The 16847-nt window shown below is 34.3% G+C and overlaps 1 protein-coding gene across 2 annotated transcripts in view; it reads right to left on the bottom strand.

The window, feature by feature from the left end:
• Positions 1-16847, bottom strand: part of DCC (DCC netrin 1 receptor) — a 1085392-nt gene that overhangs the window by 155364 nt on the left and 913181 nt on the right. For both annotated transcript variants that reach the window (XM_041739305.1, XM_041739306.1), the window contains exon 15: positions 2820-3014. In XM_041739305.1, the coding sequence (XP_041595239.1) occupies positions 2820-3014 (195 nt within the window). The remainder of the gene's footprint in view (positions 1-2819; positions 3015-16847) is intronic.

Below are 16847 nucleotides of genomic sequence, written 5' to 3'. Positions count from 1 at the left end.
TTAGATATTATTCAAAACGATCTTGTAGTTTTAGTCCTGAAGCAGGTCACAGTGCCTGATGTCTAAATACTCAATTATTATGCCCGATAAACAAAATGCATTTGAAAGTTCTGGTCTGTCATCAAAGAGAGTGAGTTTATTGGTGAATTATAAACCAAATAATTTTTTTATAATCTAAAAACAACCATGAGACTTGAAGTCATAGCTTATGCTATGCTTTAACTGATTATAACTTTCCTTAATTCATTTTTAATTGTATAACTATTATACAGTCCTTAAAATATATATTCCACTATTAAGCCAAAGTTTATGTTAGATATATCTTAAGTTCTAACTTTTAAAAAGATAAAGGATTCACTCAAGCTCACATTCAAACTTTGCGAAGAAACTACCAGTTGTTTTATTTATTCTAGTAAATATTTAAGTAAGCATACCAGTTTCATGGTATCTTTTTTTTTTTTTTTTTTTTTTTTTTTTTTTAAATTTTTATTTATTTATGATAGTCACACAGAGAGAGAGAGAGAGAGGCAGAGACACAGGCAGAGGGAGAAGCAGGCTCCATGCACCGGGAGCCTGACGTGGGATTCGATCCCGGGTCTCCAGGATCACGCCCTGGGCCAAAGGCAGGCGCCAAACCACTGCGCCACCCAGGGATCCCTCATGGTATCTTTTTGAAATGTATTTAAAATATAAGTTTTAAAGCTTTAGATTAGTTTTAGCTTTAAATTGTCTAGACAATTTTATATATTTTTACATGTATATATAAAACTTTTTCTATTTAATATATATTAAGGTATGTTTAACATACACTTTAGGTAAATAGTAAATCACATGTTGAAAAAATACCAGTTTCTCTGTATAGCTATGCAGATACTTGGACAATAACAACAAAACACTATTTTATTTCATATTTTATGGTAAGACACGGGACTATGTTAGAAGACTATCAGCTGGGAGAACTGAAATACTTCTATACATACACATGTGTGTGTATGTAAATGCATGTGTGTAAATCTCTTTCCAGATAAATTTGAAGTGTAAGAAACACATGATTATCTGTCATTGAAATAGGCTCATATCCATTTTATCCATAACAGTTTTCTCAGCTTGAGCACCTGGGTGGCTCAGAGGTTGAGCGTCTGCCTTGGCTCAGTGTGTGATCCCAGGATCCGGGATGGAGTTCCACATTGGGCTCCTGTAGGGAGCCTGCTTCTCCCTCTGCCTGTGTCTCTGCCTCTCTTTGTGTGTCTCTCATGAATAAAATAAAATCTTTAAAAAAATTTCTTAGCTCTTTAAAATACATCTTACAAAGGGAAATCTCCTGTTTTCTTGTTAAACGTTTGCAGAGATTTGCCAGTGTTAATCTCCCAAAAGCCTCAACTTTGCTAGCTTTGGAGGCTCCTGGAAAGTCGACGTGTAGTAAAGAACATCATTACCAAAAGGTAATACCCAATGTGGTTTTCGCTCATGACTTCATTCTGAGTTTGCACCATACTCTCATTGCAGGGGAACCCGGGCACGGCCATGGGGATCTCTCTCCGCTGGGTGGCATCAAGATCGACTGTCAGAGATGATGTCCACTGAATAATGGATAGATGACACTCCCTTGACATAGGTTTGATGGCTATAAAATATGTTATATGATTGCCTTAACATTCAAACAGGGGGACTAACCAAGAGAATGTTATTTCTAAATGCCAAGCTAACCAGAATAGTGGAGATTTTCAGTAAGCATTTCTCTTATTGTCTAAGGCAATTATAGAGAGAATGGGTCAGTGTATTTTTCCTCCTGCATTGGGAAAATCTTTCTTTGCTACTGCAAGAAAAAGGCATTCAAATTCAAATCAAGCTTCTCATCACGAATGTTCTGTTTGTGAAAGACGTTACAAATAAGTAGCATCCCTCCTGCCCCCACCAATCAGATTGTATTCCCAGTGAGGTCAGTGTACCTCTTTGCAAATAATATGGTGTGAAGTCAACAAATAGAATCAACTTGCTTTGTGCTTTACGAGAAAAATTTAACTTCTTGACACCCTATATATGACATATATTTCTTTGATTTCTCTCTGTTAATGATATAATCTCTTATTATACTATGGAACATCAGGTATAGGATGGATATGAACGCTTTTGCTACACAGTAGCCCTCTCTGAATAAACAAGTTTTAAATGAATTCAGAAAAGTCATAATTCAAGTATTGTATTGACTAAAATGAGGCTGAGTATGATAAAAGAACTTCAAATGTATGCAGAGAGCAGTTTGATAACTAAGTGTACAGGGTTGATTGAAAATTCCTTGTTTCACCTTTTTGTTTTATGATCATAACGGCATAGCCACAAAGCTCTACCTATAAACACTAAGGGAAAAGAAGGCAATGAGACTAGATAATTTAGTGTTAAAGAAATATTGATGGAACATATTATTAGTGAGCAAAAAATGAAAAAAAAACGTGTTCTTTCTTTTTATAAGAATTAGTAAGAAGTTTCCACTAACCAGTGGGGAAAAATAAATACGATCCCTTTTTGAATTCTATGACTCGTAAGCAGAAGTACACAGCAGAGTACCCACCGTTATGAATGTCTCTAGATAAAATTCCCCAATTCAAAATCCATAGAGGAAAAACATGAGTTGTGCATGTGCGTGTGCGTGTGCGTGTGTGTGTTTAGAATGATAGAAGATAGAAAAAGAGACTTGCTTTTAAGAATTAATTTGTGTCACAAATTAAAATAAAATTCCAAAGAACAAGTTTCCAAGAAATAAACTAATTTCAGATAAATCATTTATTTCTCTTAATAGAATAAAAACCATAGCTACTCACCTAACCTCTCAATGGAATAATATCGCTGTTTACTGTCCACACGCACCGTCTCGGCATATGGGCTCCCAACACCGTAACCAATAATGTAACCTCGCACCACAATGTTTGGGTTCAAAGGAGGAGTCCAACTCATGATGATGCAGTTGGTCTGGGGCCTCACATGAAGAGAGCTTGGTTGGTCAGGGACTTGAGACTCTAGAATCCAAAAAGAGGCATCATCAGCCTATTTCATACTAGAACATAGAGCACGGCAACATTAAACAAGACTTAACATCATATTCCATAGAGCCTCAAATGGTGCATCACTTATTGCCCAAGATCCTCCTGTGTCAGCATGTGATACATTTTCCATGTTTGATTGACTTTCACAGAATTTCTTAAGTGCGAGAGGGCACTAAGTTCCTTCCATAGACACGGAGCATCATGCATTTTTATTCTAATAGTTTTTTTCTTTGGGCTGCTTCCCACCCATATAAACTCTTCTTAGGTATCATCAATACTGGGTAAAATCGAAGAGAATATAAGAATAATGGAAAGGGAAATGAAATGTCAAAAATGTTCTTGCCCAAGGATTATTTACTCTGAGTTAACTAAAAACAAAAATAAAGCATTCCTTTCTTAAGAAATTGTCAATAAATTAGGACCATGATTTGCTGAGCATGATTAGGATGGCACCCAACCCATAACTTAGTGTATCTCTGAAAAGTGCACTCGTTAAAGGAAAGGAGACTGGCTAGCATTGCAGCCACACAGACTTACTTGGGAGTGTGCAAATTTGGTTTCATACCAGGATCTGTCATTTACTAGCTGTGCACCCTCATGAAGTTATTTATCTTCTCCGAGATTACCTTATAATTAAATTGGCATTCCAGATATTGATTGCCTCGAAGCCTGAGCTCTGGAAGTAAGAGTTCCAATTTGTACTATATACTCCCATCTCAGAGAAACCTTAAGACCTTATTCATCCTGTTTCAGTTTCCTCACATGTAGAATGAGACTAAGGATAGCAACGGTCTCAAAGGATGCTGAGAAGATTTAATGAGGTAGTGCATAAAAGTGCTCTCATTATGAGTAGCACCAAGTAAATGTTAGCTGTTAGGGAGTAAATGCACTTGCTACCCTGCCATAAATTCTCTTTAAAGGAGACTCTGTGTTGAAAATTAATAAATTGGAATTCTGACTTTCACATCATTATTCTTCCCTCTGATCCCACCCCTAAAGAAATGATGATTTTCTGGATGATTATCATCATTCACTTAATAAATATTTATAGAACATCTACTATGTTTGGAGAGTGGGGCAAGGCACCCATAACGATCAAGATACAGGACAAAATGCATATGGCAGATTTAAACAATCACTCTTGGAGCTTACAGTTTAATGGGAAAGACAAGTAAAAAGCCAGTTTTAATATACATATTAAATATAATTATTTATATACATATTTTGATAGGATTAATACAGGTACGTGTACCCTATTTTTGGAAAATCACATAAGTATTATGGGAAGAAATTTTTATTTTATTTTTTAATTTTAAAGATTTTATTTATTTATTCATGAGAGACACAGAGAGATGCAGAGAGAGGCAGGAGACAGGTCCCATGCAGGGAGCCCGATGTGGAACTTGATCCTGGGACTCCAGGATCATGCCCTGGGCCGAAGGCAGGCGCTAAACCACTGAGCCACCTGGGCTGCCCATATGGGAAGAAATTTAAAAAAGAATGTGTCCACCTAAACTTTAGTAATGAATTCAGTGCTTAGCATAGTCCCTGGCAATACTCAAAAATATTAATAATGTGAACCTTATTCAAACTACTTATTTTCATTATTTCTTAACTGATAATCTCTAAAGGTAACATATGTTAGATTATGCAAAAGAGTTTGATGATTAAAGGTAATATTAAAATGTATTTTTTCCTTGATGTAATAGCAAAAGGTGATATGATCTCTATTACCAATGTTAGCCACCTTCAACACGCACACTAATATGGAAGCGCATCTTTCATTAAAGTTTTAAAGTAGGTCTCATACTAACAGCTTTTCAAAGGATGCTACATTCTAAAGATGCTCTATCAGCAGCATTTTCTAAAGGAGCTTTTTTTTTTTTCTTCTGAAGATGCCCGTTTGTGAACAGAAAGGGACTAGCTTTTATTTGCTCTAAAGAAGCCTGTGACATAATATGCAAAGGTGTCACAAAAAATCATCTCAAAATGTGGATATAAACCTTAACAACAGAAACACAACGTTTGTGAAGGATTTCCCACTATAAACCCTAAGTAAAAGTAATAAAAGAGATGAAAGGAATGGATTAATACTTTTCAACTTTATTGCCACAGAGGCTCTCCAGTGTCCTTGAAATATAATGGGCTCCACAGTGAATTCTGTTTAACGCTTTTGAAGGTTTTGCAATAATTATTGAAAACAACGAGACAATCTGCCTAATCTTATGTTTGGAAAATGAACTGCATGCTATGACTTTTTAAAAACAATATGAAAATCCTAATATTGTTTCCAACATCTTTTAGAATAAAAGGGAAAAATATTTAAAATGTTTTCAGAACAATAACTTCTCTGTCTTTCCACAAACCATAGAGTAGCTCCCCCGCCAGTTAGGTTAGTACCCACAGAATTACATCTCTTGGAGATTTATAAAGGGACTAAGGTAATGAGTGCACAAACTGGTTCTTGAAGAAGTTGACTCTTAGTACACAATATTTTTCTTTTTTTTCCCCACTACATAGAAGTAGTTTGATCCTAGATCCAAACTTCAAAACAATTTTAACATTAAAAAAATAAGAGTGTCAATACATAAGAATATGTGCTGCCTCTCCATCTAAATATTTCCTGGGCTTTTACCATCCCTTTAGAATCATAGGGCCATAAGAAGGGGTGCCCATCAAGGCAGTAGTAGACCTAAGCCATTCATAATATATGGCTTCATCATAAAGATAACTGTGTTAGGAGATTGTTCATAATCCGGAATAGCCAGGTTGTACCCACCTACTCACTTCTTACTCTAAAAACAGAAATGACATTTTCCTTTTACGCCATCTGAATCAGTTTCCTCTAACACAGATGACCTTATGGATTAGGAAAATGGTTACTACTGGAATGAACCATAAAATATCAATTTAGAAAATTTGCCATGGAAGTATGTGACATGAGTCCTCTCTGTTTGAAGGCTGAAGCTGAAATTCACTACTCAGAAGTACATGAAAGAAAGATTTTACAAGTACCTCTAGGACAATAATCGAGTATATAAAGCATAGAGAAGTATTAAGGTAATTATTGAAATAATTTGAAACCAAAGAACACATTTTGCCTGAAATATCCAATTTAATGAGCCCCAAATTTCTACTGAAATCTGAATTATCAAAGTAACTATGTCAACTGCCATTCTTGATTACACTATGGAATTGTGGATTTTCTCTTGGTTTAATTTGTTCTTAAAGAATAGTTATTATGTTTTGAGTGACGATGGCATTTTCCACTAATGAGCAGTGTCCACATATAGCACATTAGGAAATTTATCATATTAACCCCAATAACATTTCAGCAATTACTTTGCATCTCCTATGTGCCGGTCATAATTCTAGGTACTGGGGATACAGTTTTTCTGGGAAGTAAGACCAATAAAATAAGAATAAATGCACAAGGAAATTGGGAGATCTTGCAAGTCTTACGCTGATGGAATAGTAACTGAGTCAAAGATGATATTCTTGGTGGAATCTAAGGTGAATGATCAGAAAGAGCCAGTCAAGCAAGCAGCATGGTGACAAGCTATACAGGAAGAAGAAATAACTCCTACAAAGGCCCTTCAGCAAGACTGAGCTTGATGTTTGAAGAAACAAAGATCATTGTGCTTGGACCTTAAGAAGGAAAATGAAGAAGACAAAAAGAAAGCTACCGGGTGGGAAAGTAAAATGGTACATGTATTATGAAAAACAGAATGGCAGTTTTTAAAAAATTGAATTACCATAAGACCCAACAATTCCACTTCTGGGTATATTTCCCTAAGAGTTGAAAGCAGAGACTCAGAAACCTGTACACCTGTATTCACAGCACAATTATTCACAATAGCCAAAATGCAGGTGAGACTCAGGTGTCCATCAACAGATGAATGGGTAAACAAACTGGGGGATATACATACAATGGGATATTTTTCAGCTTTAAAAAGAAGGAAATTTTGACACATGCTATAATGTGGGTGAGCCCTTAGGACATTATGGTAAGTGAAATAAGCCAGTCACAAAAGGACTAAAATTGCATGGTTCCACTTCTGGGAGACTCCTGAGTAGTCATATTCACAGACACAGAAAGTAGGATGGTGATTTCTAGAAACTAGGAGGAAGGTAGAGTGGGGAGGTATTGTGTAATGGGTACAGAGTTTCAGTTTTGCAAGATGACGAGTGTTTTGGAGGAGAGTGGTTTAGATGATGGTCACACAACACTGTGAATGTACTTAAAGACACTGAACTGTACACTTAAAAATAGTTAAGATGGTGACTTTTCTGTTATGTGCCTTTTAAAACAATTCTTAAAAAATTAGAAAACCCTACAAGTGTCTTTGTACTTGTCTAGGTGGCTGTTGTCATTTGGGAGGTAGCATCTGTAGAGCTATAAATTGGACATGAATGGTGTGGAAAAGAAGAAACTCAATGACAATTTGCAGATCTTTGGCTTGGGCAACTGGTGGATGACCTACCAAGACAAAGAAAAACATGCAAGCTCTTGGGTTATGTGAAATTTGAGGTGCCTATTAGTCACATATGTGGAGATCTCGGGGACGTTCATGGGTATATAAGTCTGGGGTTTTAGTGAAAGGCCATGGCCTTTCACATGATACACAGATGTGAAAGCCATCATCAAGCATTGAAAATAAATGTGCATGAACATAGAGATAGTGTGAGCATGTGTATAAACAAAGCACAAAGATCGTGTCAAATAAATAACACCACTCCCAACTCCTTAACATCTTTCTATAGAATATTGTAAGGTTAAGTTCTTTACCATGGCCTAAAAGGTCACATGGGATCTATTGCATTCCCCCTTAGCTCTCTATCTTATCTCCAGACACTTTTCCCTCTGCTCACCTTACCTGAGCCATCTACTATACACTGGACACTTAGCTCTTCCTCAAACATGCCAGGCATGCTCTGGACTCAGGGCATTTGTATTTGTTGCACCCTCTTCCTGGGAAGCTCTCCTTCAGATATATCTTCCTTCATTATCTCCTTCAGGTTTCTGTTACTTAATTTCCAATTTCAGCCTTCCCTGGCTACCATATTGAAGATTGCAATCTTCCCCTAATCTCTAATCTAATGATCACCTGTCTTATTGCTTTTCCCCCTTTGGAATTATTGCCATTAATTGTGCTTTCTATTTAATGTGATTATTTCATTATTCTTTGTCTCATCTCCTTCCATAAATTCTCTGTAACTCCCGTAGCTAGAACAGTTCCTGGCACAAAGTGCTCAAAAATATGTGAACAAAGTCTACACTTCCTGCAAGGTTCAATATCACTGTTATTACTACAAGTGTCATTAACTATAAAATTACCAAAATTTTATATAGCCCTCTCCTTAAGATGAGAATTTTAAAGAAAAAAAAAAAGGAAATAACATAGAAATGAAACAAGATGAAAATACAGTTATTCAAGTTGTTTTCTCCTAGTGGCCAGAAAGATTTGTGTCTGCTGGCTCCTGTAATGAAAGTGATTGCTGCTATGTACCGTCTGCTGTGGACTGCACTGCCAAGCGACAACAGGCAGCTGGTACTTTTGACAAATACTCACACATCCGTTCTTGATTTAGTGCGCTGAATTTTATGGGTCACTTTGTTAGAATTCTGTTCCAGTTCCTAGTAGCCTATATTCCTTTACAGAGAATTACATAAAGCAGTTGATATGGTCTACTGGTCATTCTATCTTTCCAGACCGTTTGGATACATACTCAGGTGTTCGTTTCTTTTGGTGGGGCCTGTTCTCATCAATGGACATCATCTTCTTTAAGCCACTTGCATCTCTAAACTTTGAATGTTGTTTACGATTATAGTGACCAATCACTTCTATTTACAAATGACCTCTACCTTGTTCTTGTTTGATTGATTGATTGATTCTTGCTGTACTCCTACGGTCTTCTCAGTATTAAATTTTTGCTATATTTTAAAAATTTATATGCAGCAAATTGATTCAGTGGTATACAAGTCATGTATCCACCACTCCTGTCATGGGACAGAATAGTTCCATACCCCTAAAACTTTCCTCATACCATCTGCCTTGGCAGTCATTGCCTTCTTGAATCCCTCAATATTAATTTGAATAAACGGATTTTAAAATTTCATTCCTCAAAAAAAAAATAAAATAAAATAAAATTTCATTCCTCTATGAATATATGCTCTTTTGAGTAATCTTATTTATTTTCAGCATTAATAAAAAAAAACTCAAAAAAATAAAAAATAAAAAAATAAAAAAAACTCATCTAGTGTTCTGCTCTTGTTCCTAATAACAATGGGCAACATTTATGGAGGACTATTATGCCTAAGCAATATACTCAACATTTTAATAAATGTTTGCACATTTCTCACAGTTAGTAGCCCTTAGCTACTCTACAAATTTCATATTTATCTCAATGTTTTAATTTTCCAAGTTAAGATTTACAATTTTAACTACATTGTACCTTTTTGTTCAATTTTAATACGTCCTCATTCATTCTTAATTATTTGAGGTCAAATAACCTTACTACTCTATTATTTCACCTATCGGTACATTTGTTTGTATAGTATACATTTCACTCTGTCATTGCTCCTGAAATTGAAAATGAGTGTAGGTAGAAACAGAGAGTAAAGCAGTGGTTGTCAGGAGCTGAGATGTGAGAGAAATGGGGAGATGTTGGTCAAAGGGTACAAACCTCCAGTTATAAGATAAGTAAATTCTGGGGATCTAACGTACAGCAGGGTAACTATGCTTAACGGTATTGAATTTACTATATTATGTACTTGAAAGATGTCAAGAGAGTAGACATTCAACATTCTTCCCACACATATACCCAAAAAGATAATTATGGGAGGTGACCTATGTGGTAAGTAATTTTATTGTGGTAATAACTACACTGTACATAGTGTATACATTAAACTTCTACAATATTGTATGCCAGTTGTATCTCGATAAAGCTGGAAAAAATTAAAAAGAAAACAGAAAATGAAAAGAATGAAACTAGGATAAAACCAGAAAAAGGAAAAGAAAGGCAAAGGAAGAGAAAGCATGTAGAAATTTCAGGGGAACGGGCAGATAAATTGACAGTGCTCTAAAAAGCAACTTTTGACAGAGTCATCCCTTTAATACCAAAATTCTAATTCTTAAAAGAATATGCCTCTTAAATCTATGTCAGTTAGATTGTTAGATTTGGGGTGTCTGTGTCCTCTAATTCCTCACACTGACAATCTTACTCCTGGTGACAGTGAAGGTAGGCTACTGGACTGTAGTTGTCTACCCAGGACTAGAAAACAATATGACATCTTCCTGAAGAGATAATTGATCAAACTCTAGGTCCCACAGCCTCTGTAATTTTAGGTTATGATTCATAATGATGATAACTCAATGGGAAAAAGGAGGAAAAATAATGTAAGATATTCCTCAGGGAAGAGACAGCCAATGTCATGCGCAAAGTTTAACCTTCACAAAACAATCACGATGGTTCCTTCTCTGGTTCTTTCTTGCCTAGAGAAACAGCAGAGTCCCAACTCCAGATCATCAACAGGGTGAAACTAGTCCTTTTCATTTTAACATCTTACTTGAGGAGAAGTTAATGAATTTCTACATTTAAATAAAAATATACCAGCTAGAGCAAAGGATGATTCTAGCTCTCATTTATCTGTAATTGTTTTTTGACTATAAAAATGGATATCAATAGAGAATCAAACTATATAAGTCATATGAGCTTAATATAATACCTGGTTATGAATGCTTATATATTGACCTATCTAGTCAATATTAATTGAAAGTCTACCATGTAAGCCTAAGGGACCATGTAAAGCATCGAGAAATTCAAATCAAATAAAGCATGTTTTTTTTTCCTTCCAGTGTGCTGAGCAGAGTGGGATAGATGCTCATGGCATGCTCAAGACAGCCTAGAGGAAAGACACATGAATGAAACTCAGATAGGAAATGAACATTTTCTAGAAGTAAAATATCCAGTGAGTTTTGAAGGACAAGTAAGTGTGAAGTCATGTGAAAGGGCACACTGGCAAAGGAAACTCTAAGTGTGAAACTATGAGATATGATGGAGTTCATCTGGAGAGATGCATATATATGCAAAGACGTGATGGAATATCAGACTTAAGCTATAGGCAGGTCCTCAACACGAAGAATTTGAATAGACAATTGACATCATCAGATATGGTTATGAAAAATCACTCTGGCAGCATGATGGAATCTAGAGAGGAGCAAGCTTATGCCAGAAGACCAGGTGGGAGGCTATTTTCAGGTGACAAAGGATGACATAAAGTAGAATGGTGGGAGTGGATGTGAGGGGATGGGCTCCAAATCTGTTAGGGAAGTAGAAATTACAAATTTGGGATATATGGGTAGGGAGCAATAACGGAGGAGTTGAGGACCAGGAACCTGATGACTTAGATGGATATGGGTAACACTCTCCATGTGAAGAACACAGGAGTGATCATGCAATCTCCTATAGTAGGAATGATACCTTGAAAGATCATCTCAGCTCACAACCTCCAATTGCTCAAAAGGATGAGTGTGTGAGCTCTCCATCTTTATTATACTTGAAAATACCAAAAGAAAAAACAAGCTCTTTAAAACCATCCTTGACCTTTCTACTTTTGATTTATAAAAGAAGTGATAACTTTGATCTCTTTTGACTTCAGTTCCATCACTGGAATCAGCCTCTGCCAACTAGTTTGATATAGGAGAAGGAAAACTTTATGTTCTACCAGAAGGAATAGTCTCAACACCATTTATTGGATAATCTGCTGGTTGAAATGTCAACCTCATTTTAAAGTTTATTTCTCAAATACAGCAAGAAATATTTCTGTCCTCTGTATTCTCTTACACTGATCTGTCTATTGCTATGCCAGACAGTACTGTATTGATTTTAAATCAGGCTTTATTGTAAATGTTAATGTTTATTCTACTTTTCAAATTTTCTCGGAATTCTTTTACATTTATTCTTCCATAAGAAGTTCATTCTGATTGGAAGTGTATTAATCATTAATTTGGGAAGAACTAGCATTTATAATGGTAATCTTTTATATCAAAAATATATTTCTGTTTATTCATGTCTTATTTTATATCCATTAATAAAATGCTATTTTTCACATATGTTTATTTAGTTTGTTAAATTTAGTTTTAGATATTATACTTTAGGTTGCCATACAAATGCATTTCTTTCCTTTTTAATGTTTAAATAATTGCCAGTATAAGAAAAAGCTAGTTTGTGTGTGCGTGTATGTGTGTGAGTGTGTGTATATATATATATATATATACATAAAAAATATATATACATAAATACATATACATATACATAAAATACAAATACATATATTATATATATATACATAAAATCTTATTAAATTTCCTTATTAATTCTAATAGGTTTTTAGTGTAATTTCTTGGAATTTCCAAATAGGACATCACAGTTTATAAAAATAACATTTTTTCCTTCTGTAATAAAATGTTATGACTTTTTAAGTGTTTTTTTGTGTTTATTTCTCACCAAAACCTCTACATTTTGTCAATTAACAGAAATATTAGGAAATATCTCTGGTTTGTTTTGGTCTTAAAGACAATGTATTTAATATTTTATTATGTAGCAGAGTGCTTGCTTTTAGTCTTTACAAAACAATGACATTTCAAAGTTTCCTTATATTCATATATTAACCTGAGTTTTTGAAAAAGTGATAATGACTGCCTAATTTTACAAAATGCCCTCTTGCATGTGTTGATACAATTGCATGACAATGCCCCTTTAAATTATTCTGATATATTGTGATCTATCCCTCTGATGCAGACGATAGAGTTTTACAGTCATGAACGAGAAGAAGCTTCATAGGACAAGCAGTATTAGTATTTCATACCACTGAGATCTAATATATGAAAACGAGCAACAATGATAAGCATCTATTGAGTGCTTAATGTATACCAGATACACTGCTGAGTACTTTCTTGCCATTATCACAGTTAAGTCTCACGCAGAGCTGTTGAGATGGATGCTGTTGATATACCCTCTTTATAAGTGAGAAAACTCAGGTCTTAGGGAAGTTAAGGTACTTGTGCGTGATAATATAGTGAATGGAGCAGAATTCATCCTAGTTATTAAGACTTTGGAGCCCAAAACTTTACCCCCTACAATACACTTAGAAAAAGTCAGGGAAGTCGTAAGGGGATCAAACATTTCATGGGGATATTAAAAAGTCTGCTATGGCTAAGGAAAGGACCTGAATCTCCTTTTGAACATTTAGCCAAGTCTAAATAATTTGTACCAGCCTTTGTATAGTGGAGCTCTGAGATTTTGAACAACCACTTGCCCAAGAACTAAAGCAGATCTTAAATTGCTTTCAAAACAGTTTGACCGACAACACTCCTTATATGTAAGATGATTTCTACTTGAATGAGAATATGGGGCATGGATTCTTCAATTTCATGATGGATTGGCTGCTGTATCGATGGCTCATCTCATTCACAAGTCTTTTTGTCAACAAGTAACCAGAATATCACGGATGGCTCCTATCAAAAGCCCGTGTGAAAGAAATCCATTTTCATGACACGCCACCTACACCTACATTCTTCTGTGCATAGAATCATATACTAACACCATTATATCACCAGAGGACCATATTTGTGAGCTCACTGGAATAAATCCTACTTCTTAACTCAAATTGACTTGAATGTATTTTAATGTCATGTCATTGGCTTTCACCAAGAATTTATGAAATAATAGCCAAAGAAAAAGAATTTCTGCATTTGTTGAAAGTAAAAATAAAAAAAAAAAACACTTTATAAAACTTTCCCTAGTATTTTTAAAATCTTACATATTAGGTGCTAAAAGTTATATTCTAGATATAATATGATTTCTTTTGGACCAATGAATTATTTGGAAGTATGTTTTTATATTTCCAAATATACTGAATATCTATCATTGACTATTAGTTTAATTATATTATGATCAATTAATGTCTCTAGTATTGTCCAAGAACTTTACTATCCATTTCCTTACAGGCAAGAACTAAATATGCTTTGGATGCTTAGGAAAAAAATATATGACTCTTTAACTGTGTGACTATTTCAATTATGACAGGTAAGTCTGCAGAATTCCTTCCTTTTTCATTTTTTTCCAATTCTAAGAGAGATGTGTAAAAATCCATGAATATATAATCCATGAATATATATAATCCTTATATATAATTTACAATTTATAAACCTACAGCAACAAGGTAAGTAAAACCAAAAGAAATTACTAGACAAAAACAAATATTAGTGCTACTGAAACTAGAGGATGAAAAGCCAGTCTTTGCAATAAATCCAAGTAGGATAAAAGGAGTTGTAGCAGATTAAGAGCCTTAAGGGACACATAAATGATAGCCAAATTGTGAAGAGTCCAAATGTCCATCAACTGATGAGTGGATAAATATTATATATATATATATATATATATATATATATATATATATATATATTGCACACACAAAATAGAATATTACTCAGCCATTGAAAAGAATAATCTTGCCATTTGCAATGATGAGGATGAGCTAGAGTATATTATGCTAAGGGAAATGTCAGAGAAAGACAACATATGGTTTCACTTATATGTGGAATTTAAGAAACAAAACAGATGAACATATGTGGAGGGAGAGAGTGGGAAACAAACCATAAGACTCTTAGTAGAGTCTTGATAGAGAACAAAATGAGGGTTGACGGAGGGACGTGGGTGGGGAATGGCCCACATGGGTGATGGGCATTAAGGAGGTCACTTGTGATGAGCACTGGGTGTTGTATATAAGTGATGAATCACTGAATTCTACTCCTGAAACCAATACTCGCTGTTTATTAACTAACCAGAATTTAAATAAAAAGCTGAAAAGAAAAAATAAATAAAAATAAAAACTATATACAGCGTGTGATCATAGATTCTCTTCTAGTTTATACAAATGCTCTGTAAAAAAGATTTTCTGGGTACATTGAAGAATTTGGAGTACGATCAGGATTTCAGGTAAAATCATAATCTGCAAAAATAAAAATGCAAATAATTGAAAACAGAAGTTTGAAAAACAATTAAGTGTCCTATGTGCACATTTAAGTTACATGTGTACTTTTTCATTATAATATATATTTTATGTATATATATTTTTATGTAAATATATATATATATTTACATGTGTGTATAAAGACAAAAATTAAAGGATATGCCTTAGGGGGTGAAGAATAATAATTTGATCATCTTTTTTTTTTAAATTTTTTAAATTTAAGTTCAATTTGCCAACATACAGTATAACACCCAGTGCTCAACCCATCAAGTGCCCTCCTCAGTGCCCATTGCCCAGTTACCCCAACCCCCCTCCCACCTCCCCTTCTGCAACCCTTTGTTCGGATAATCTAATCATCTTTGCATGATGAGACATGTTGGTTTGTTGTCTGTATTTTCTAGCTACAATTGTACACATTTACTGCTTCTACAATGATGAATGTGTACTCAAATGAATGTGTACTCAAATATTATGGTGGATTTGCAAATTTTTCTATAAAGATATGCCAAGATTTGCTTAAGTTGTACAAAATTATGTTATAAAAGCCATATAAGTAATACATATTTTTCAACAATTTACATATTTTTAATAAGTCAATCCTTTTATCATTATGTAGCAACTCTCTAACCCTAAATAATTTTTTGGCCTTTAGAAACTTACCAATGAAAAACCTACATTTGTTTTTTGTTAGGATAACTGGTATTTTCCCCCCATTTCTTTATTTTCAAGTTTTTCATATCTTAATATTTGTAAATGTTGGCAATTGTAAATGCAATAGATCTTGCTGTTTTCAAAATTCCTTTTAGCAACATATCCTTGAACTGGTGAGTTTAATACACTTACCCTTATTTTAATTACTATATTAAATTTTATTTACATGATTTTATTATGTGCTTTTAAATTTCTATTTGTTGAAATTTGTTTAATTTTCTACTGTTAAATTTTCTAAGTCTATGTTTTGTTTTTTAAGTTTTCTTTTATGTTTTGTTTCTTCTGTGTGTATTTTTATGTTATTCCAACCACTTAAAAGGATTCTTTCTTAGATCTGGTTTGGTCTTCTGAATTTTTTGGAAAATATATTGTTTACATACTTTAAGTGTTGTATGGTTAAGATTTGAAGTTTCATGACTTGTATCCTTATTTGCAGTAATCAATATAAAATTATTCATCCATTTCATGTATGTTTGCATGTGTATGTGTGTATACACACATGTATGTACTGTATATGCATGTGTGTATGTTGATATATATCTATGTACGCATGCATGTATGTGCATGTCTGTGTGTATATGTATGTCAGTGTGCACGTGTATATATGTGTATGTGTGTATATGTGTATGTGTGTATAAGTATGTTTGCACATGTGCATGCACATGTATATGTATGTGTGTGGGTGTATGTATGTATGAATATGGGTATGTATTTGTAACTATGTGTGCATATATAAATGTGTGTATATATGTGTACGTCCGTCTGTGTGTCTGTGTGTATATATGCATGTGTGTAGGTATTATATGTGTATCTGTGTCTATGCAGGTGTATGTATGTGTGCATGTATATATGCATGTATGTGTCTGTGTTTGTGTGTATGTATGCATTGTATATGCATGCATGTGTGTATGTATTGTGTGTCTGTATGCATGTTTGTATGTATGTTATCATCACCTGGAATCCTATCAATTTGTACCCCGTTAATTCTTTGCCCCATTTTCATTTCTCCAATATTTTTTCCTTTGTCTTAAAAATATATAGTTTCATCTTGTTTCTAA

This window comes from Vulpes lagopus, chromosome 24, assembly GCF_018345385.1.
Source record: "Vulpes lagopus strain Blue_001 chromosome 24, ASM1834538v1, whole genome shotgun sequence".
NCBI classification, from domain to species: Eukaryota; Metazoa; Chordata; class Mammalia; order Carnivora; family Canidae; genus Vulpes; species Vulpes lagopus.
The sequence above is the reverse complement of the archived record's forward strand: the minus strand, read 5'-3'. Positions and strand labels throughout refer to the sequence as shown.